Source organism: Ranitomeya variabilis, chromosome 1, assembly GCF_051348905.1.
Source record: "Ranitomeya variabilis isolate aRanVar5 chromosome 1, aRanVar5.hap1, whole genome shotgun sequence".
In the NCBI taxonomy this organism is placed as follows: Eukaryota; Metazoa; Chordata; class Amphibia; order Anura; family Dendrobatidae; genus Ranitomeya; species Ranitomeya variabilis.
The window spans coordinates 508,624,201-508,646,241 of NC_135232.1; the positions used below are offsets into that span (position 1 = coordinate 508,624,201).

The 22,041-nt window shown below is 42.3% G+C and overlaps 1 protein-coding gene across 1 annotated transcript in view; it reads left to right on the forward strand.

Moving 5' to 3' along the window:
- The window catches only part of NWD1 (NACHT and WD repeat domain containing 1), a 148,954-nt gene that overhangs the window by 77,292 nt on the left and 49,621 nt on the right, over positions 1–22,041 (forward strand). The window contains exons 5-15 of the mRNA XM_077253121.1: positions 6,509–6,863; positions 7,487–7,842; positions 7,954–8,274; positions 8,363–8,961; positions 9,966–10,169; positions 13,665–13,824; positions 14,174–14,291; positions 14,868–15,032; positions 17,469–17,666; positions 18,961–19,083; positions 20,587–20,783. Coding sequence (XP_077109236.1) covers positions 6,509–6,863; positions 7,487–7,842; positions 7,954–8,274; positions 8,363–8,961; positions 9,966–10,169; positions 13,665–13,824; positions 14,174–14,291; positions 14,868–15,032; positions 17,469–17,666; positions 18,961–19,083; positions 20,587–20,783 — 2,796 coding nt within the window. The remainder of the gene's footprint in view (positions 1–6,508; positions 6,864–7,486; positions 7,843–7,953; positions 8,275–8,362; positions 8,962–9,965; positions 10,170–13,664; positions 13,825–14,173; positions 14,292–14,867; positions 15,033–17,468; positions 17,667–18,960; positions 19,084–20,586; positions 20,784–22,041) is intronic.

The window sequence follows — 22,041 nt, forward strand, 5'->3', positions numbered from 1 at the left end:
TTTCTCCTGTTACCATTGTGAAAAAAAAATTGGGGGGCGAAAAGATTATTTTTGTGAAAACAATATAATTTTCTATTTTCACGGCTCTACATTATAAACTTCTGTGAAGCACTTGGGGGTTCAAAGTGCTCACTACTAGTGTTGAGCGATACCTTCCGATACTCAAAGGTATCGGTATCGGATGGTATCGGTCGATATCCAAAAAATATCGAATATCGCCGATACCGATACCCGATACAAATGCAAGTCAATGGGACACAAGTATCGAAAGGTATCCTGGATGGTTCCCAGGGTCTGAAGGAGAGGAAGCCGCGACGTCATCGCAGGTCCTAAACTCCTCATTCTTAGGAATGGAGGCTGCCGGTTACATTGGTAAGGTCCAGGGGCCGCCGGACGGGTGAGTATATCCATATTTTTTATTTTAATTCTTTATTTTTTACATGAATATGGATCCCAGGGCCTGAAGGAGAGTCTCCTCTCCTCCAGACCCTGGGAACCATACACTGGGAACTTCCGATTCCGATTTCCGATATCACAAAAATATCGGAACTCGGTATCGGAATTCCAATACAGCAAATATCGGCCAATACCCGATACTTGCGGTATCGGAATGCTCAACACTACTCACTACCCATCTAGATAAGTTCCTTAAGGGGTCTAGTTTCCAAAATGGTGTCACTTGTGGGGGGTTTCCACTGGTTAGGCACATCAGGGGCTCTCTAAACACTCCAATCTCAGTTCCCGCCAATTCTGCACTGAAAAAGTCAAACGGCACTCCTCTTCCAAGCTCTTCCGTGTGCCCAAACAGTGATTTACCCCCCATATATGGGGTATCTGCATACTCAGGACAAATTGCACAAAATCTTTGTGGTCTAATTTCTCCTGTTACCATTGTGAAAGTAAAAATTTTGGGGCGAAAAGATAATGTTTGTGGAAAAAATATGATTTTTGATTTTCACGACTCTGCGTTATAAACTTTTGTGAAGCACTTGGGGGTTCAAACTGCTCACCACACATCTAGATAAGTTATTATGGGGTCTAGTTTCCAAAATGGTGTCACTTGTGGGGGATTTCCACTGGTTAGGCACATCAGGGGCATCCTAAACACAACATGGCATCCGATCTCAATTCCAGCCAATTCTGAGTTGAAAAAGTCAAGCGGCACTCCTTCTCTTCCAAGCTCTGCCGTGCGCCGAAACAGTGGTTTACCCCCACAAATGGGGTATCGGCGTATTCAGGAGAAATTGCACAACAAATTTTGTGGTTAATTTTCTCTTTTTACACTTGTGAAAATAAAAAAAATTGGTTCTGAAATAAAATGTTTGTAAGAAAATGTTAAATGTAAATTTTTTCCTTCCACATTGCTTCACTTCCTGTGAAGCACATAAAGGGTTAATAAAATTCTTGAATGTGGTTTTGAGCACCTTGAGAGGTTTAGTTTTTAGAATGGAGTCACTTTGGGGTATTTTCTGTCATGAACACCCCTCAAAGTGACTTTAAATGTGAGGTGGTCCCTAAAAAAATGGTTTTGTAAATTTTGTTGTAAAATGGAGAAATTGCTGGTCAAATTTTAACCCTTATAACTTCCTAACAAAAAAAAATATGTTTCCAAAATTGTGCTGATGTAAAGTTGACATGTGGGAAATGTTATTTATTAACTATTTTTTGTGACATATCTCTCTGATTTAAGGGCAGACAAATTCAAAGTTTGAAAATTGCAAAATTTTAAATTTTTTTGCCATATTTCCATTTTTTCATAAATAAACTCAAGTAATATCGAAGAAATTTTACCACTAACATGAAGTACAATATGTCACGAAAAAACTTTCTCAGAATCAGCGGGATCCGTTAAAGCACTTCAGAGTTCTAACCTCATAAAATGACAGTGGTCAGAATTGTAAAAATTGGCTCGGTCATTAAGTACCAAATTGGCTCTGTCACTAAGGGGTTAAAGGACCCAGTGTGTGCAAAGAACAGTTAATACTTGACAGTAGGGTTTCAGCATGGTACAACAGAAATCTGGAATCATCTGACAAGACAATGTTTTTCCGCTGCTGATTGATCCAATTTTTGTGATTTTTACCAACTGGAGTCTACTCTTTTGGTTTAATTTATAGCGGTGGCCCTCAAACTGGTGGTGGTATATTCCAAATTAAGATAATATTACCAAAGTACTTTAAAAAAAAATTAAGCTGCTTGGCGTTCAACAATCTTATACCAGTACCAATAAAAAGGTGCAATTAATCTTCTCAAATCTAAAATAAATAATTTTAAAACTGCATAATGCATCATGAAAAGATTCTATATGTAATAAAGTACCGCAATAGTATAAAGTTGGCCATAGAAATGAAATGCACAATGCAATAATTAAGTAAATATGTCCTACTTGGAATATATGAGGAAAGCATCTAATGATGAAGGGAATGGCTTCGGGCATACAAAGAAAAGCTTTGCAAACAAAATATATAGCATGAAATATCGGGAAGGGGGCATATATTTTTCTCATAACACTATGCATCTAAGCAATAAAATAAAACTGAATGTATTTAATCTATGTTTGTGCAGTGCACTCTGTATTTTCCATTAGATAATACTAAATAAAAATTACAAACTAGAACAGACATTAAATATAACTGTACAGCTACCTGTCTTTTATCTATACCAATGACAGATAACAAACCTCCCCTGGGTGTCTTTAACTTTACAACACAAACTCTCAAGAAACCTCCCCTGAGGGACTTTTTAATTCCCATAAAAACAAATGTATGCTTAATTATGTGTCTTCAACAATAGTACATGTATGCAGGATGAAGCATAGCCAAGTGGTGTGTTTCTATCTATCTATCTATCTACAGGTGCATTGCATCTCCCAAAATTAGAATATCATCAAAAAGTTAATTTATTTCAGTTCTTCAATACAAAAAGTGAATCTCATATATCATATAGAGTCATTACAAACAGAGTGATCTATTTCCAGTGTTTATTTCTGTTAATGTTGATGATTATGGCTTACAGCCAATGAAAACCCCAAAGTCATTATCTCAGTAAATTACTGTAGAATACTTTAACACACCAGCTTGAAAAAATGATTTTAAAATCCAAAATGTTGGCCTACTGAAATGTATTGTCACGTCGTTCTGTCTGTATCTGGTTTTCAGCGTGACAATGCATGTCTTTGCTTTAGCCCTTTGCTCCTTTCCCCCTAATTGAGCTGGGATACTGTTGGCTGTTACCTGTATGGAGCCTGCTCAGTTCCCTGCTCTGCTGCGTAGCCGTACATGGGTGGTTAGGTCTTTGCTCTATTGCATGACCATCCGCATGTGCGGTCCCTGGTTGCCACTGTGAAAGCTGTCCGTGGGTTGTGAGGTCATTTGCAGCTGGTGCATGACTTTCCACATGTGTCTGGTGTGCAGCTGCTGCCAGGTGCCATGAGCCTCAGTTCCTGCACTGATTGTGCTGTAATGGTTTCTGTTTGAGCTAGGGAGTGCGCAGCCACACTTCCCCGCTTTTATCAGGGTTAGTGTGTGAACATGAAATGCTGTGCCCAGCCAATTGCTGAGGGGCAGCTCCTATATAAAGTTACCCTGCCCTATGGGTGGGGCCTGAGCTAGTCACAAAGCTCCTGAACTTTGCTATGTGTGTTTTGTGTTCCTGCACTTCTCCTGTCTATGTTTTGGTACCAAAGTCCTTGCCTTGATTGCTGTTATGTCCTGTTCTGGCACCTGTCCTGGAGGTGGTATATCCAGGCCTGAATCCTTGATCCTGTACCTGTGCTGTACCTGACCCTGTCTGAATTGTGTCTGCTGTGTTATGTACCCGAAATTCCTCTACGTCTGGAGCCTTGCACCCAGTGCCTTTGATTCTCTTGTAAGTGGTGTTTCTGTTGATCATCTACTACTCTGTGCTCTGGCTACCATGCGGTGCTATCTCCTGGCAGGCCCAGCAATCCTGCGGTTTTAGCACCATCCCGCTTGAGTTCCTTCCTAGGTCGAATGCCTGAAGCCTGATGACCGCAGTCTGGAACCTGATGATTGCTGCCTGGAGCTTGGAGCCTGATGACTGTGGTGGTGCCTGTAGGTTGTGCCGAATGTCCAGAACTGAATGACTCCTGTCTGTTGTCTGCTGGTGATCCTGTGTCCAGATGTCCTGATGTCCTGTCTATACCCTGATGTTCTGCCTACGTCCTGATGACCTTATATACCCTGATGTCCTGATGACCTGATGTGCCCTGGTGTCCTGATGACCTCATGAACCCTGATGTCCTCTCTGTGTCCTGATGTCTTGCCTGCGTCCCGATGACCTCCTGTACCCTGATGTCCTGCCCGTGTCCTGATGTCCCCCCTATCTGTGCCTCGGTGATCCGTTGGTGCCTTGGGATCCACTAGGTGGTACCCTTCTGGGTGGTGTGGAATCGGGAGCCTGGCATAGTCATGTTTGGTTTATGTACTGTGTGATTTTGCTTTAGTAAACTTTACTTTCTCTATACCTGAAGTCCTACATGTTTCTTTCCTTGTCCACATGCTCAGCTGCCACCTAACCCCGGTCTCTGCCTTCCCCTAGTTCGGGTAGGCCCGGGTCCCCCTCTGCGGTATAAAGGGTCCGTATTGCATCCCCAGGGAATGTGCGCCCCACGTCGTCGTGGTCGGTCGGCGTGGGGGCGTCTATGGGCTGGGCCGCATCAGCGGCTGCAGCTTATCGTGACATGTGTATTCAGTAAATGCACCCAATACTTGGTCGGGGCTCCTTCTGCATCAATTACTGCATCAATGTGGAGTGGCATGGAGGCGATCAGCCTGTGGCACTGCTGAGGTGTTATGGAAGCCCAGGTTGCTTTAATAGCAGCATTCAGATCATCTGCATTGTGGGGTCTGGTGTCTCTCATCTTCCTCTTGACAATACCCCATAGATTCCCTATGGGGTTCAGGTCAGGCGAGTTTGTTGGCCAATCAAGCACAGTGATACTGTTTTTTTAAACCAGGTATTGGTACTTTTGGCAGTGTGGACAGGTGCCAAGTCCTGCTGGAGAATGAAATTTCCATCTCTGAAAAGCTTGTCAGCAGAGGGAAGCAAGAAGTGCTCTAAAATTTCCTGGTAGACGTCTGCGCTGACTTTTTGTCTTGACAAAACACCGTGTACCTATACTAACAGATGACATAGCTCCCCAAATCATCACTGATTGCGGAAACTTCACACAAGACCTCAAACAGCTTGGATTGTGTGCTTCTCTACTCTTCCTCCAGACTCTGGGACCTTGATTTCCAAGGTCTAGTGTGAAGTATCCACAATCAATGATGGATTTGGAAGTCATGTCATCTACTGGTGTAGGTCTACTGTGTTTTATCAAGACTAAAGTCAGCGCAGCCATCTACCAGAAAATTTCATTTTCCAGGAGGACTTGGCACCTGTCCACACTACCAAAAGTACCAATTCCTGGTTTAAAAACAACAGTATCACTGCTTGTTTGGCCAGCAAACTCGTCTGACCTTAACCACATAGAGAATCTATGGAGTATTGTCAATAGGAAGATGAGAGACACCAGACTCAACAACGCAGATGAGCTGAAGGCTGCTATCAAAGTAACCTGGGCTTCCATAAGACCTCAGCAGTGCAACAGGCTGATCGCCTCCATGCCACGCCACACTGATGCAGTAATTGATGCCAAAGGAGCCCCGACCAAGTATTAAGTGCATTTACTGAACATACATTTCAGTAGGCCTACATTTCAGATTTTAAAATCATTTTTGAAGCTGGTGTTATAAAGTATTCTAATGTACTGAGATAATGATGTTTGGGTTTTCATTGGCTGTAAGCCATAATCATCAACGTTAACAGAAAGAACATGAAATACATCGCTGTTTGTAATGACTATCTAATATATGAGTTTAATTTTGTGTATTGAAGTACTGAAATAAATTAACTTTTTGACTTTTTTTCTAATTTTGTGAGATGCATATCTATCTATCTATCTATCTATCTATCTATCCACCGAACTTGTGCACTATGATAAAACAATAAAAAGGAGGCACATTCTAAGACATTATGCAAAATGGTTGGTCTATTAGCTCATGTGGGTTAATAAAAGTCCAATGTTTTGAACAATTTATTAGAATGGTGCCTTATTTTTCTTATCTATCTATCTATCTATCTATCTATCTATCTATCTATCTATCCACCGAACTTGTGCACTATGATAAAACAATAAAAAGGAGGCACATTCTAAGACATTATGCAAAATGGTTGGTCTATTAGCTCATGTGGGTTAATAAAAGTCCAATGTTTTGAACAATTTATTAGAATGGTGCCTTATTTTTCTTATCTATCTATCTATCTATCTATCTATCTATCTATCTTTCTTTCATATGTATATTTATTTTCTATTAATCAATCATAAATTTATCTATCAGGCATATATTGCATATACTGTATATCTCATATCTAATATCTGTGTGTTAAACTATTTATTTATCACATTTTTATTTATCTGAAAGAATTGTGTGTTTTTTTAAAGGCACTAATAGGCAATCGCTATGGATTTAGACCAATACCTCGAAATATAGGTGAAGAAGAATTTGACATTTTATACAAGAAAGTCCTCAAGAATGGAGCTGAAGCTCAGCTTTTGACTCAGTGGTTTTGGAAAGACATGAATGCTGTTCCTCCCACATATGTCTTCCAGCCCATAACAGTACATTTCCCTCATTTCTCTAATACGGATCCCTCCCATGTAGAAATTCAGGCAAAAGAAGCCAAGGAGTGGAGAGAAATTGAAAAGCGGCTATCAAGTGCTTTACGCTCAGCTGCACAAGCTGCATACATAGAAGGATTGATTACGTTTGAGCAAAAACATAATTATTATAAATCAGGTTTGTATTTTTATATGCAATATGTGTGGAATATATAGCATAGGGCATTCACTATGTAGGTTTGTAAAAAAAAAGTAGAATAGTTGCTCATGGTATATGATCAGCCCACCCTTTTCATTTTCCAAAGATTATCTGAAAAATAAGAGTTAAAATTTTCCATTTCTGGATATTATAAAAGCTACATAGGACTGGTTGTATTCTGCACTTGGGTTCAGAATAAGATAACCCGTAAGCTGGCCTATGAAATTACTGTAACAGTCACACATCATCCCTAATCACACAAAGTGTTTTTTCTAAAATCGCAAGTTATCCGCTATTTATATGCGCTGCAACCACAAGAATAGGACCCCCTCACAAATAGAGCAGAGGTGTGCTTGCCAGGCTTTTACTTTGTTTTTTTGTCAATAGAACTGCTAGAATTAGCTGAGGGCTGAATTAATATATCTCTAGCAGTTCCACAGACAACAAATGGTTGAGCATGCACTCCTTTACTCCTTTCAAGATGAGACCAAACAGTGCTCCTGTCTATGGGAGAGCCTTGGGCTAAACAATCAAAAATGTATGGCCAGCTTTAGGTAGAGATAAGGTAATTTCTTACTGGTTTTTTTCACAATTTTTTTTAGTGACAGAATGGGAAATTGAATGCGGACTCTTGACCTCTGGAACCAATCAAGCAGGCTCTACTCTCTTCTTTAGGGAAGTGATGGATATGGGTCTCAATAAAGACATGGTCCGCTACCTTATAGATATCACAGAAGATGGAAGTCCAGACACAGAAGCTCAAGAGCTTCTTGAAGACCTAAAGACCAGGGTCGCACAGAAGCATCCTGATAAAATGAAGACTCATACAGTCGAAATTAGTAAACAGTTATCCAAAGGAATATACTTGCAGGAACTTTGTGACCAAGTTATTGCTGTGGTCAATCATCAGATACTTAATTCTTTATCCAGAAAGGATGCTGACCTACCAGAGTCACAGGTCAGGTATATCGCTGATTACAGCCATTAATATTTTAAAGCATGTTCTTTGATGGGCATGTACACAAAAATATACTGTATAGATGAATAAAACATGTGTTTTTACTTTCAGAAAGAGTATCCATGGCTAGGGTGGCTCATGCAAGAAGTCACACACCACTTGCTTCTCTCTCGCAAGAAATCAGAAGTATTTTGCGGAAGACAGGATATGTTGCAAAGAATTGTAAGTCACGTCAACAAGAAAGAGATGCGGCCCCCACTTGTTATCTACGGAGCTTCTGGGTCAGGAAAAACTGCACTGATGTGCAAAGCTTTCAATATGGTCAAAGATTTGGTCAGCAATAAAGGGAATTATATATGGGTACTTCGACTTTTTGGCACGTCACCACAAAGCTCAGATATCCATGATGTTTTGAGGAGTATTTGTTATCAGGTAGGTTTCCTTATGTAGTATGTCACATACTGTTATATTTCATAATGATTTCTGCAATCTTACAATATTGTGTTGTATCTCTATGAAGGTGTGCTTAGCAATGGACTTACCACCACCCACTCCTCAGGTCACAAATATTTACAACGAGACTGTAAGGTTTTTTCACCAGATTCTCACAACAGTGTCTAATAGAAAAACAGAGACCTTGGTGTTATTTCTTGATTCACTTGATCAGCTTTCTCAGTCAGAGGGTGCCCATCATCTTCACTGGCTGCCCAAAGAGTGCCCAAGGAATGTGCACATTGTGTTGTCTACTTTACCTGAAGAGGGAGACATCCTGAATACGCTAAGAGAAAACATCTTGGATGAAACATCGTACTTGGAAGTTCAATCGCTTTCCGCTGAGCAAGGAGGCCAGGTGATTGAAATGCTCATGTCTTCAGTTGGACGTAAGCTGACTCCTTCACAACAGAACATTGTGTTGGACAGTTTTAGGAAATGTGGACAACCCTTACTTCTTAAATTGGCATTTGATGAGGCCAAGAGATGGTCTTCTTATACACCAACCTCAGACCTCCGTATTGCCAGTAACACAAAAGAAGCTGTACACCAGTTATATGAGCGTTTGGAAAAGCTTCATGGCAAAGTGCTAATTTCACATGCTTTAGGGTACATTGTGGCATCCAGGTAAGTATGTTGGTATGATCTATTTTTTCCCTATTATCTCTCCTATCTGCAGTATTGATATTAGTAGTAGTAGTAAGGATAGTTCTCCCCTGGTCATTACTACTTGAGGTTGAACTGATAGATCTCCCAAGTATTTTGTGGAATTGTAGTATTCCACTCTTATATGTAAACAAAAGTTCTAAAAGAATAACTTTACTGCTCAATAATTACTTTATTCCTGTCATCTTATCTCCTCCCTGTCGTGCTTCCTACCCTTTAACAAAACTAAGGTACACCTAAAATGGCAGTTTCTTAAAGGGTGTGTGTGGGACTTTTCAAAACACAAAAAATGTATCTAAACACTAAAAGGCACATAATTGCAAATTACCTGCCTGTTGTGCACGGCATTGTTCTTTCCCTTCACAGAGCGGTCACAGATTGCCCCTCCCGGCGATTCTGCTGCCTCTGCTGATGGGGTGGGACTTCTGAGGTCATTCTGATTGGCAGCCGGCTGCCCCAGTTAGGCAGCAGGAATCAGGCTGTCAAGCAAAATGACCTTGGAAGTGCCACCATGTCTAAAGAGCAGAGCGTGTAAAGTCCTGGATATCCCCTTTAAAACACTACACTCTCCGCTTGTGGCTTTTTCATAGGTGTTTCCATCTACATTTCAATGCACAGAAAAAGACATAAAATGTACACCGTTGTTTGATCAATAAACTCAGTGCTAACAAACATTTGTGGAATAAAAATTACAACATGAAATTCATGGCATTTTACAGAAGCTCCCTAAAATATGGCTAGAACAAAAACTGTATGTAGGAAGCCTATGTTAATTTTCCTTGGATGGAAAAAATGGCCTATTGTACATTCGTGTCTTGGGGAAACTAAGTAAAACACATTAGGGTTAGTGGGCACCAAAGAGTATGCAATATTTTTGGCTATGGCTTGTGAAATGCTGTTCGACAATAGAAAATCCTTTAAATTACAACCCCCAGAATAACCAATAAATTATAATTAAATCCTAGGAATGGCTTGTCAGAAGCTGAGCTAAAGGACATCCTCTCCATTGATAATGATGTCTTGTCAGACATTTATCAGTACTGGGCCCCTCCAAGTGAAGATGTAATACGAATTCCTTCCCTTTCATGGACCCATCTGCGCTATGATCTAGAGGAGTATTTGGTGGAGAGGCAAGCAGATGAAAGCACAGTTTTAGGTCTTTACCACAGGTATGAAGCTGAATGGCAGCCACATAATGTTATAGTAGTATATAGTAGCAATAATAATAACATTTTGTAGCATATAATACCTTGCATATAATATCTTGTTAATGATGACCACCTTTTTATCACATTATATCAGCTGTCATAGGCTAGCCAAATGTTTTTAATTGTTAGTGAATACAGGATTAACACCTGCGCTAAGGAAAGAGGACTCCGTTCAGGGAGTCAGGTACGATACACTGAGACTTAGTCCACCTTACTCAAAGGCCGCACTAATGTGTTTAGTGCTGCTAGCAAGGTTCACCTATCAAGACAATTCTATGTATGCAATCGTACACTTACTGGTTATACAGGTGATGGTGACTTGTGTGATGCAGTGACCCCTGTAACAGGTAGGGGGCGTTGTATGGTCTCCCCAATATGCACACAGAGGTGTATTGAGGCCATGAGAGTGCATGGCAGTTGCATGCATGGCTGTGGTAATAAGACAAAGTCCGGCGTGGTGATGAATGGACAATATGTGTGTCGCAGAGGAGACTCTGCGCTGCCAGCCTGAAGCGATGTGGTGTTCTGGGACCTGTAGTCCTATAGTTATTGTATTGTATAATAGTAATGGGAGGTTGGCAGGGCTAGTTATGTGAGATGGGCGGGACAAACTAGCCATACACACCCACACTCCCACCCAGGGGAGTGGTTATAAGGTATATAATGTGACCAGTGTGTGGGTCACATGGTCACATGCTGGTGTTGGGAGGTCCTGGGAGTAGGACTTGATTCCTGAGCAGCACTCAGTGAAATTGTGGACCTGGATAATCTGTGTTTGGGAAGCTACCGACCTTCGGTGGGTCTGGACTAACTAATGTGTGCCGCCCAGGCAAGTTGGTGATCCCCGTGGGCAGCTTTCCCGGAAGAGAGGACTGACAAGGAGTCAGCAGGTGGAGCAGGAGCTCCCGTAAGGTACCTCCACAGACTGTTGGTGCTTGTGATATGAACTGTGTGGTAACCCACGGCAACTGGTCAAGGGAGGACCAGCGTGTTTAGTTGCTGCAACCGTAATGTCATATGTTTGGTGCCTGTTGTGCTCCATGGACATTAATCAACTGTATGGCGTGCAGTCACCCACGATAACTGGACACAGAGGTTAAGTGTGTTTAGTGACCGCGTTTCAAAGCCGTATACTGTTAATGTGAAGATTGATGCAAAGACTGTTTGCTTATTGTTCATATTTCTGTGGTTTATGGTGCCATAATAAACCATATAGACAGTTTTCTTTGAAAAAAACGTGCCCGTGTGCTTGAATCCCGTGCTAAGCGAGTGTTCCCCAATACACTCAGTAAGAGCAATCTTACACTTGGAATAATAAGATGTGTCAGTCCTCTTCAAATAATCAAGTGTAGCGGGCTCCGTCAGGGCCCTGATGAAGAAGGATCGTATCCTTCGATACGCGTTGGATTGGTTATCCCTTCAAGCGCCCGCCCATTAGCTGTGTGACGTCACAGTATCCACCACACCCCTTTCACACTCCGCTACTGCTTCGGCGTTGCTTCTGGCCGGGGCACGCTAGAAGCCGGCGGTTCTTGCTAACTCCCGGCGACCAGAAAGGAGGACCCTTCTGGGGGAGAACGCTCCCGCACTACCCCCCAGCCACACGGTCCTGTGACGCGGAGCCCGCTACGCTTGATTATTCGAAGAGGACTGACACATCTTATTATTCCAAGTCACCATCACCTATATAACCAGTAAGTGTACGATTGCATACATAGAATTGTCTTGATTGGTGAACCTTGCTAGCAGCACTAAACACATTAGTGCGGCCTTTGAGTAAGGTGGACCAAGTCTCAGTGTATCGTACCTGACTCCCTGAACGGAGTCCTCTTTCCTTAGCGCAGGTGTTTGCAGCGCCCCAGAGTCCTGGTCGTTGCAGTACTGATGCTCCGCCGCTAAGGGGGGTATTGGTATGTCTGATGGCACTGAAGGAGTTCACCTGACCAGGTATCACAGACACCAATACACTTCACAGTCTGGCCTCCAGGGGGAGCTAAGGGTGCTATGTATTAGGCCACTCCTCACAATCTGGTAAAACTGGGGGTTAGATAGGAAGTTAGTCAGAAGCTGACTGGGTTGGAACCAGGCAACATCCTGTGGCAGAGGGTGTTGCAGGGGAAGATTCAGGGGGGTCCCTGTCAGGGGTGGGTTCCTGACAGAGGCCTAGCGAACAGAAAGAACGTTACGGGACCGCGCCTGCACTTCATTGCGGCGGTACCCCAAGAAAGGACAAGAAGCAAGGTATATTGTGAAGAGTGAGAAACGAGATCAACGCAACAAGGAGAAACACCAGTAGGAGTCGTGCTGTAAGATGAGGCAACATCCTACTGAGGCGCGTAGCCGGTGGCCGGAAACGCCGAGGAAGTATTGAACTCCAGGCCTTACTTCAAACCTACGGCAGGACAGTCAGTTATAGGCGGGCTGTCTCACCCAAATCACCTAAGCAGACATAGGGGGCAACAATTGGAGAGGGGCGACTCTAGGGTCCCGGAAGACCTCCAGGCCTACCCGTCATACGGGTGCGTCCTAGCCATATCATCTGGGGGACGAAGAAGAACATCAAAAGCAGTTGTGAGGGAACTTCAGAAACAGACACAACAGTTGTGAGGACTATCCCGTGGTGCTAAGCAGGGAAGGACTACAACACACAAGCGCTAGAAGGTAGGCACAGATTTCCACCTGCAAAGGGAACTCTGGAGGTGCCATCGGACCGGCTGGGCTCAGCCAGCCCAGTTAACCATACTCCGGATTGAGGATCCTGAAGCCTTCAGTAAAGAGGTAAAGAGACTGCAACCTGGTGTCCTCGTTATTCATCGCGGCCTGCACCACACCACAACAACATCATCACTCTTAACTTTCACTGGATGCCCCTCAGCAGGGTCACGGGCCGGGTCTAGCCACCGTGACAACCCCAGAACTGAGACAGAGAGGCCCGGTACCGGGTACCCCTCGGTCCTGCAGCAGTGGGGGCGCTCCATGTTAATCCTATATTCATTGAAACACTCTTCTGTAGGAGCAATACTTCTCAGCGCAGGTGATAATCCTATATCTACTCAATTCTCACTCTACAGACAGGATGTTACACAGATCCTGCCATCTCACCAGTAGCTGAGTCCCCATTTGACCCCACCCCTCCAATCCCTTTTTTCATTCAGTGAAGCACCAGTGTGTACCCATTTATAGTTTAAACGTTTTTTATTGTTAGTTTCTTAAAAATGTTTGTGAACCTGTTTTCTTGAAAAATATGAGCACACCGGAAAATATACATTTTACAGTAAAACACGATAAGATAACATGAAATAAAGTACATACACAATACAATCAGTTGGTGCACATTCTAAGTGAGCTGTAGCTGGAGGCCTTGATTATTTCTGGGAAAACTCAGACAATAGCCACTGGTGCTAACCTATAGAATGCCATTTTGTAATAAACGAACCCTGTTCTTTCCAACCGTAGGCAGTTCATTGAAGTGGCGCACAATATTTACCTGAACGGGTCAGAGAAGACAAAAAGACATCGCATTCTAGCCGACTACTTTATGGGTACTTGGAGTCTGGGCACCAAACGTCTCATCCACCTACCATTTATTAAGAAAAATCTAACCGCTGACAGAAAGGTATTTGTGAATTTTTATCATGACTGTGACACCTATATTAATGCTTGCCCTCTCTTTTTCTACTTCTGTTGCTGGGCGGTGCCATGCTTTGATTGAGGGACAACAATACTAGTTCTGTGCTCTCTGTGTCTTGTAGGCTGGGAGCTCTGTAATTCTAATATAGAGATTGGAGTGTGAAAGCCAGCACTCTCCTGGGACCTAATAGTCATAGTATCCAGCAAAAAGCTTATTCGTGGTTGCCTTTTTTAGAGCTGCTAGTAACCACTAACAGTGCCACTGTAACATTTATATTTTAGCCTGTTATTGGCGACCATTTTAAACCCATATTCTGTTTTGAAACTCTTTTCAGGTTGCCCCACAGCCATTGTGGTTTACAGAAGACTTGCCAAATCTCAGAAAAATGAGTGAGCTGCCTTACCATCTTCTTAAAGCAGGCTGCACCAATGAGCTTCAGAAGGATATCTTAGGTTTGTGTGATATGTATTATACAGTAGGTGTAAAATTTTGTTAAGTGTATAATCATTTAAGGGTAGGTGCACATGGTCAGTAAACGCTGCGGGTTGGATGCTGTGTACTTGCACAGCGTCCAACCCGCAGCATCAAGATATTACAGCATAGTGGATGGGATTTCAATAAATCCCATGTCCACTATGCATCCAGAGATGCCCACGGTTCACCCGTGGAGACGGACATGTGGCGCGTCTTTCCAGATCGCAGCATGTGCATTTATCTTGCGGATACGCAAATCTCCGCAAGATAAATGTCAGCCGTACAATGTTTTGGGCATGGTGATTCCGCACAGTTTTGCTGCGTTCAATAGCCGGCAGCGCTTTGGACGCAGCGGACATGTGCTCCGTCCAAAGTGCTGCCGATTCCTGACCGTGTGAACCTACCCTAAAATGTTATAATAACCATACTCAAGGATCGTTGTTGAGAAATACTGTCCTAATTTACAGTACACGATTTATTAATTTCCTAAAATATAATTTCCTTATATGTTTTAAATTATATGATTCATGTAAAAATAAAAAGTATATTCCCAGGCAATATGAACTGGATATCTAGCAAGATTGTTTCATGTGGAATCAATAGCATGATCAAAGACTTTGATATATGCATGGAAAGAGTGCAAAATGAGCAGGTCAAGCTTGTCCATGATGCTCTAAGGCTCTTCCAACCTACCATGAATTTTATTGAGGGGCGTATTGGTGAGTATCTGTGGCTCTAATCATTCTTGGTGCTTTAGAACAATTTAGCTAGGCATTATCACCTAGTCTATGGATGTGTCTGATGTAGAAAGCTTAGATGCCGATGACCATAATCCGTGAACAATAATGCTAAATATATTGGCCGGGCCCTTATATATTATGAATAATGAATGACAATGATCAATATTGTAGCTAGACCGCCCTTCACAGTTGCTGGGGAAGCGGCCCGGGGGGCATATGTCCCTCTGTCCCCTGGCCCAGCCCACCACTGGATCTAGTCTGGGCACTTCTGTAAGCAAGCAGATTCTAGCAAGGGACTCTAATTCCAAATCTGTACCATATTCCCAGAAGTATTACATAAAAAAAATGGGTAAAACGTGGATTTAATCTGCGCTGCTGAATGATTTAAGGTCCAAACATGTAGCCATTAAATTGTGGATTTATTCTCAACACGTTTCAAAGTACAAGACTTCTTCATCAGGAACACCACAGTATCAAGATATTGTGGTGTTCCTGCTGAAGAAGTCTTGTACTTTGACACGCGCTGAGGTTAAATCCACAATTTAATGGCTACATATTTGGACCTACCTTGAATCATTCAGCAGCACAGATTAAATCCACATTTTACCCATTTTTCATCTCTGGCTGGTCACGAGTGGACCGGTGGATCTGCTGCAACAGGATTTCTCTATGAGCCTGTCTTTTGGCTTATTTTGATGAGTAGAGTCTGATCAGTCTAATCAATTGTATCTCGAATATGATCCTATTGTGCTATTTTCTCCAGCAGCACTTATCTAAGTATTACATGTTATTTATTGTCTACCTGTCATGGGTGTGTCAGAGGCTGCAGACAGTCACACTGCATTTGGCTATATAAGGTCTCAGCGGTTGGACTTGCAGACTAGTGGCCACCTCCCCAGGCCTTAATGGTAAAACCCGGATCTAGGTGTTTAGAACTCCCAAATTCCTATTGGGAGTTGCATTTCCCTGTTGAGGCTTGGAGCTGTAGCAGTCTGCTATCGTCCTTTTGGAGTTTGGAGGACGTTGGTGTTTCTGAGTCCTCTCAAGCTAAGTGTTCCCTTGTTTCATTTGTCTATTCCAGTTGTCTTTAGCGGTAGTGAGGATTGACTAGTGCTCTGTTATGAGCTGGTGGTTTAGGAGCAACATGGGACGTGCTCTGGAGGAGGTGGTACCTGTACTGACCGCAGTTCCTGAGCTTAACACAACACTAGAAGTAGCCGTGGGATGTTCCTGTCACTCCCTAGACACCTCGTCACAGCCGGAGGACTAACTACCCCTAAAGATAGAAACAGGAAAGCTATCTTGCCTCAGAGAAAATCCCCAAAGGATAGGACAGCCCCCCACAAATATTGACTGTGAGTGGAGAAGGAAATGACATACGCAGAATGAAACCAGGATGTAGCAAAGGAGGCCAGTCTAACTAGATAAATAGAACAGAAAAGAATACTGTGCGGTCAGTATTAAAAACTAGAAAAATCCACCACAGAGTTTACAAAAATCTCCACACCTGACTAAAGGTGTGGAGGGTAAATCTGCTTCCCAGAGCTTCCAGCTTAACTGAATAAATCCATACTGACAAGCTGGACTAGAAAAAACATAGAAAGTGCAGAAAGATTAAGTCCACAACAAGTGGACTGCAAAAGAACAAAGCAAGGACTTATCTTTGCTGAACTGGTCAGAATATCAGGGAAATCCAAGCAGAGATGTGAATCCAACCAGGAACCATTGACAACTGGCACAGGCTGAAGGATAGAACCAGGCTAAATAGTCAAGCCAGAAAGACAATCAGTGGAAGCAGCTGCTGACAACTAAATCCAAGGAGCAGCAGTACCACTTAAAACCACCGGAGGGAGCCCAAGAGCAGAACTTGCAAAAATGCCACTTACAACCACCGGAGGGAGCCCAAGAGCGGAATTCACAACAGTGCTCATCCTGTCCTTCCAGGTGCAGGGCTTATCACCAGGGTCAGGCAGGGATTAGGTATCCTGTTCGGCGATAGGTGCGGAATCTATATAGGGATGATAGGACAGAAAGGGTGCATTAGATCTGTCTAGGGGTCTCCACTCCCCCTTTCCCTAGTGTTTGGTTCCCCTTCCCTTATCCCTTTGTGTTGCACTTAGTCTGTCTTACACTGTGCGTGACATTACCCTTCTTGTGTAGCATATGGGTTGCATGTAGCTCCCACATGCAGCAGACTCGGCACAATTGCAACGTCTGTAACGCGTATATAGCTATGCCCCATTTAAAATCCATGGAATAATTTGTTTTTTGGGGTGGGGGGCAGAAGTTTACAGATTGATGACAAAACTGTAGCTTATACCTTGATTTAAAAACCACTAGGTATATTGAGAAGTTGACCTCATGCAATGAATTACATGACCTAATAAAAGAAATGCTTTTGTCATGTTATAACAGATCCTTGCATCATTTATGTGGAATTATTGGCAAGACTGCATTTCTTTAAATCATCCTATCCATCATTGATTGGCAATCTGTGCCAGCAATGCATTGCCTGGTTTGATCAGTATTCAAATCCTACTTTTATCCCTATATGTGGGTTTTTCCAGCCACCTGGAGGTCCCCTGCAAACAACCCTTACAGGATTTAGGAAAGGTAAGTGAATTGTGACTAGAAAGATCTTTAAAAATGAATTTAGTAACGGTTTGTCTTATTAGATTGTTTATTGCTTATTAAAGAAGACCTGTCACTGTCATTTTTTTCACCTGGAGTAATTGTCAATGTTCTCCTAATCTGTCATTGTTAATCTTCAGCTCCTGCATCTCTCTGTTCTTCAGTTATGGCCACCTCTTCCTTGTAAATAATCTAGTCTTTTCAGGCAAGCTCAAGAAAGTTCCCACTGAGAAGACCACATCTAATTGACTAAAAAGACTAGATTTACATTTAGGGTGTGGGGGATCATATCTCAGGAATGGACAATTGGAGGAGCAAAGTAAAAACAATCCAAAATTTAGGTAATCAGCGGTATTTACACAAGGTAAAAAAAATATATATTTATGGCGAACGACAGATCATCTTTAACTCAGGTGGAGAGTAGGCTACCTTATTTCTATTAATGCTTAGTTGGATCAGGTTGTCAACTGAAAAAGTCAAGATGATTAGCTTGATTCAATGAAAGGGGTAAGCTTAATGGTCAGAAAGATGTAGAAGAAGTATTCTTGAGCTACTATGGGAAAAGGATGCCCATATTGGTGAAATTTCATAAATTTCCAGGTGGCTGGTTTTCAGGCAACACTTTTTATTGTTGTTTTGTAGCCTAATTTGAGTAAAATTCTTATTTTTAAAGTTATTTTTACTTTAGATACAGTAACTTTTTTTTGTAACTATGCTCGCCGTTATGACTACTGTTGCCTCTAAGTTGTGTTTTTAGAATGATAGTGATCAATGGCCCTATTCATCATTTTTTGGGTTTTGGAGTTGCATTTTCTTCTTTGTCTTGTGGTAATAATTGCCATTTTAGGTCCCCAATTTCTTTAAATGGCACACATGGTTCATGAATTGTGTACAAGATAAAAAAAATGCTCTTAATTTATGTCTTTACCTTCATTTGCGTCTTTTTACGGCAAAAAGTTTCCTTGAAGTGGTCGCAAATATCTGGTTTACAAAAACAAGACCCTCATGAGCGAGCAGAGAAATAAACAGATGACTACAATAGACTTCAAAATAGGCCCAACTTAAAAAAAGGATTAGTCGCAAAACAGAAAGAACCTTAAATCAGGAAAAATTTGTTAAAAAAATAGGCATGAAACATTAATGAATTAGGCTCAAAATGTTCACACCCTAAAGATCAGCAGAGTTGTTATGTTTCTTGATCCTAATGAGTATGTTGTTTTAACTATTTTCTTTCTAGAAGGAACACTGGGTATAGCATACCTTTTACTTTTTCTAGGTATCACTGTAATAGAAGTGTATCCTGAAAAGGACCTTCTTCTAGTCGGATCTGATGACGGCACCATGATAATTTGGAATATCAAGGACATTGAGGTCATCCACACACTCACTGGCCACTCAGGTAGCTGCATAAACACATTTAAAGGAAACTTGTCCTCTAGATTTTTACTCTTAGGGTACCGTCACACAGTGCAATTTTGATCGCTACAACGGCACGATTCGTGACGTTCCAGCGATGCATTTACGATATCGCTGTGTCTGACACGCTACTGCGATCCGGATCCCCGGTGAGAATCGTACGTCGTAGCAGATCGTTTGAAACTTTCTTTCGTCGTCTAGTGTCCCACTGTGGCGGCATGATTGCATTGTGTGACACAGGTTGTATACGATGTGCGCACAGTAACCAACGGCTTCTACATCGCAAATACGTCATGAAATTATCGCTTCAGCGCCGTGTATTGCAACGTGTGACCGCAGTATACGACGCTGGAGCAATACTTATACGACGCTGCAACGTCACGAATCGTGCCGTCGTAGCGATGAAAATGGCACTGTGTGACGGTACCCTTAGGGCTCACTCATATGAGCCAATAACACCGCAGAGTGCTATTTAATGTTTTATTGGATAGATTGTTTTAATTGCAGATCTGCAATTATTTTCTGCAGACTGAATAAGTCTGTGCAAAAAAATTGCAGCATGTTGTGAGTGGCTCTGGCATAGGGATCACGTGCGCCCAAACAAGTCTATGAGGGCGTGTGAAAGATCAGACTGCCCTCGAATGAAATCTGAGTGTAGTCCAATTACTCAGACAATGGAGAAGATGGAGCAATGAAATTCTCCATCTCCTCTGCACCTGTGATACCATTCTCACATGTAAGAGAATTGGATCACACTAAGATGACACTCAGATCAAACTCTGATCAGAGTTTGAGCATAGTGTCATTAGCATAATCAGCCTGATTCTCTCTCAGAGATATGCGATCCTGTGATCCCAGCCTTAATTTGGGCGTGATTACAGCTGAGACATAGTAGATTGCTCCTGAGTGTGGGTATGAGTACACAGCAGAGATGTAGTAGACTGCTTCCGAGTGTCCTCCTCCACTAGGCGTACACACTCAAAAACGATGCATGGTAGAGCGCACGTTTGCTCTGCCGGCACCATTATAGCCTATGGCACTGATAGCGCATACATCTGAATCCTGTTTTGCTGGGGGGGAAGTTCGGATGTATGCCCCAATGGGATCACTGAGTGTGACAGCACCCTAATATAAATTTATGTGAATCTATTTATAGGTGCTAATATGTCCTGTGCTTGGTGCTATTTTGTAGACTGACCATCGTTTCTATAATTTTCTATTCGTTTGACTTGTGCACTCATATCAATGTACCTATTTGATACTAAACATATGTACTGTGTACTTTCTAAAACACAATTTTGTAGTCATCTGGTTTTTATTGTCACTATGTTTACTATATATGTAATTTCAATAAAGTATACATTTTTACCATAAAATTTCTTTTTTCCTTTTTTGGAGAAATCAGAAAATATCAGCTTATTTGTCTTTATAATACTTCTGCCTGAAACCTAGTAATAAATCATGGCATATCTATTTTCTCTTACAGCTGGAATACGATGTGTAAAGGTTTTCGATTTTGGGACTAAAGCTGTTTCTGGCTCTTTAGATCATACATTGCTTTTATGGAATCTAATAACTGGTAAAAAGTATTTGTGCATTCAAGAAGATCACACAAACTATGAAAATGCTTATCTACACGTGGATGAGAAGATTGGGATTATTTACTCAGCTACTGGATCTAAGGTGAAATAATTGTCCCAAAGCCAGGCAAATTAGATACAAAGCAAAGAAAGTAACATTGGATCAGAAGAGTCATGAAACCAGTGGCAAAAATGGATTTCCCTGTTCAGGGTAACAAACATAATGAAATGGTGTTGGCACTGTGCACATTTTGGTGACCGGTGCTATGGAAAGATAATTATCAATGTTGTGTCTGTTTTTTATATTTTTCGTACAAGTATGTGAATTAGGCTGGGGTCATACAAGCGTTTGGCATCCGATGTGAGAGCATCGGATGCGATATGCTAATGACCCTCGGCTCCTGCTCTGCTGCGACCGGGAGCCGAGTGTCATGCGCCTGTGCTCCGAGCCACTCGCACAGAGAGAATTGGAGCACAGCTGCGGAGGAGGCGGAGAAACCTCTCCATCCCCTCCATTGCCAGCGATGGCGTATATCGCACTGCACTCGGATGATATCTGAGTGATGTGCGTTGTCTCACTCGCACCCATAGGCTTATAAGGGTGTGAGTGAGCCGAGATTTCACTCGCATGCCAATTCGGCATGAGAAAATAATCGCAGATGTGATCTGCCCCATAGATGAATACTGGTCCGAGTGCTGTGCAATGTTTTCTCGCATAGCACTCGTCTGTGTTTTACGCTAGTGTGACCCCGGCCTTATTAAAAAACAGGAAAATCAAGAACTGCCTTTCTGGGCTTCTGACAGATGTCCGGAAGGGGTTCAAAAATTTTCTTCTCTCTATATTCACATACTACTAGCAATCACACAGCGTAGGAAAAAAAAACTATGCTCCAACATACTATGCGCTATCGCACTGCCGGCGTGATGTGGTTAAGAGGCGCAGGCGTGCTCCTCCTTTAGTCTGTTTTCTGCTGCCCTGAGGATGTTTTGAGACCTTCGGTGCCTGGTGGGCTGCATATGACAGTTTCAGGAGATGCATGTGGCCCTCGGGCTGCGTGTTTGAGACCCCTGTACTACATTGTTGATTGAATGAGCAAACTTCAACTTGAAGTTTACCGTACAGTGTCGATATTTTACCAGATGCATTTGCATTCTGTAATTATTTTGACTTCTCTAGAAGTTGCACTATCTCCATTTGATAAAGAAATTCCCCCCGCCACCATTATTAACACATAGCTGTATAAAAGAGGCGACTTTCGGGCTAGAATCACGATACTACATACAATACATGCATACTCTCCGCACGCATGTATTTGAGTAACTCTTCACATCTGCAAACACTTCAATGCCACATTGCACAG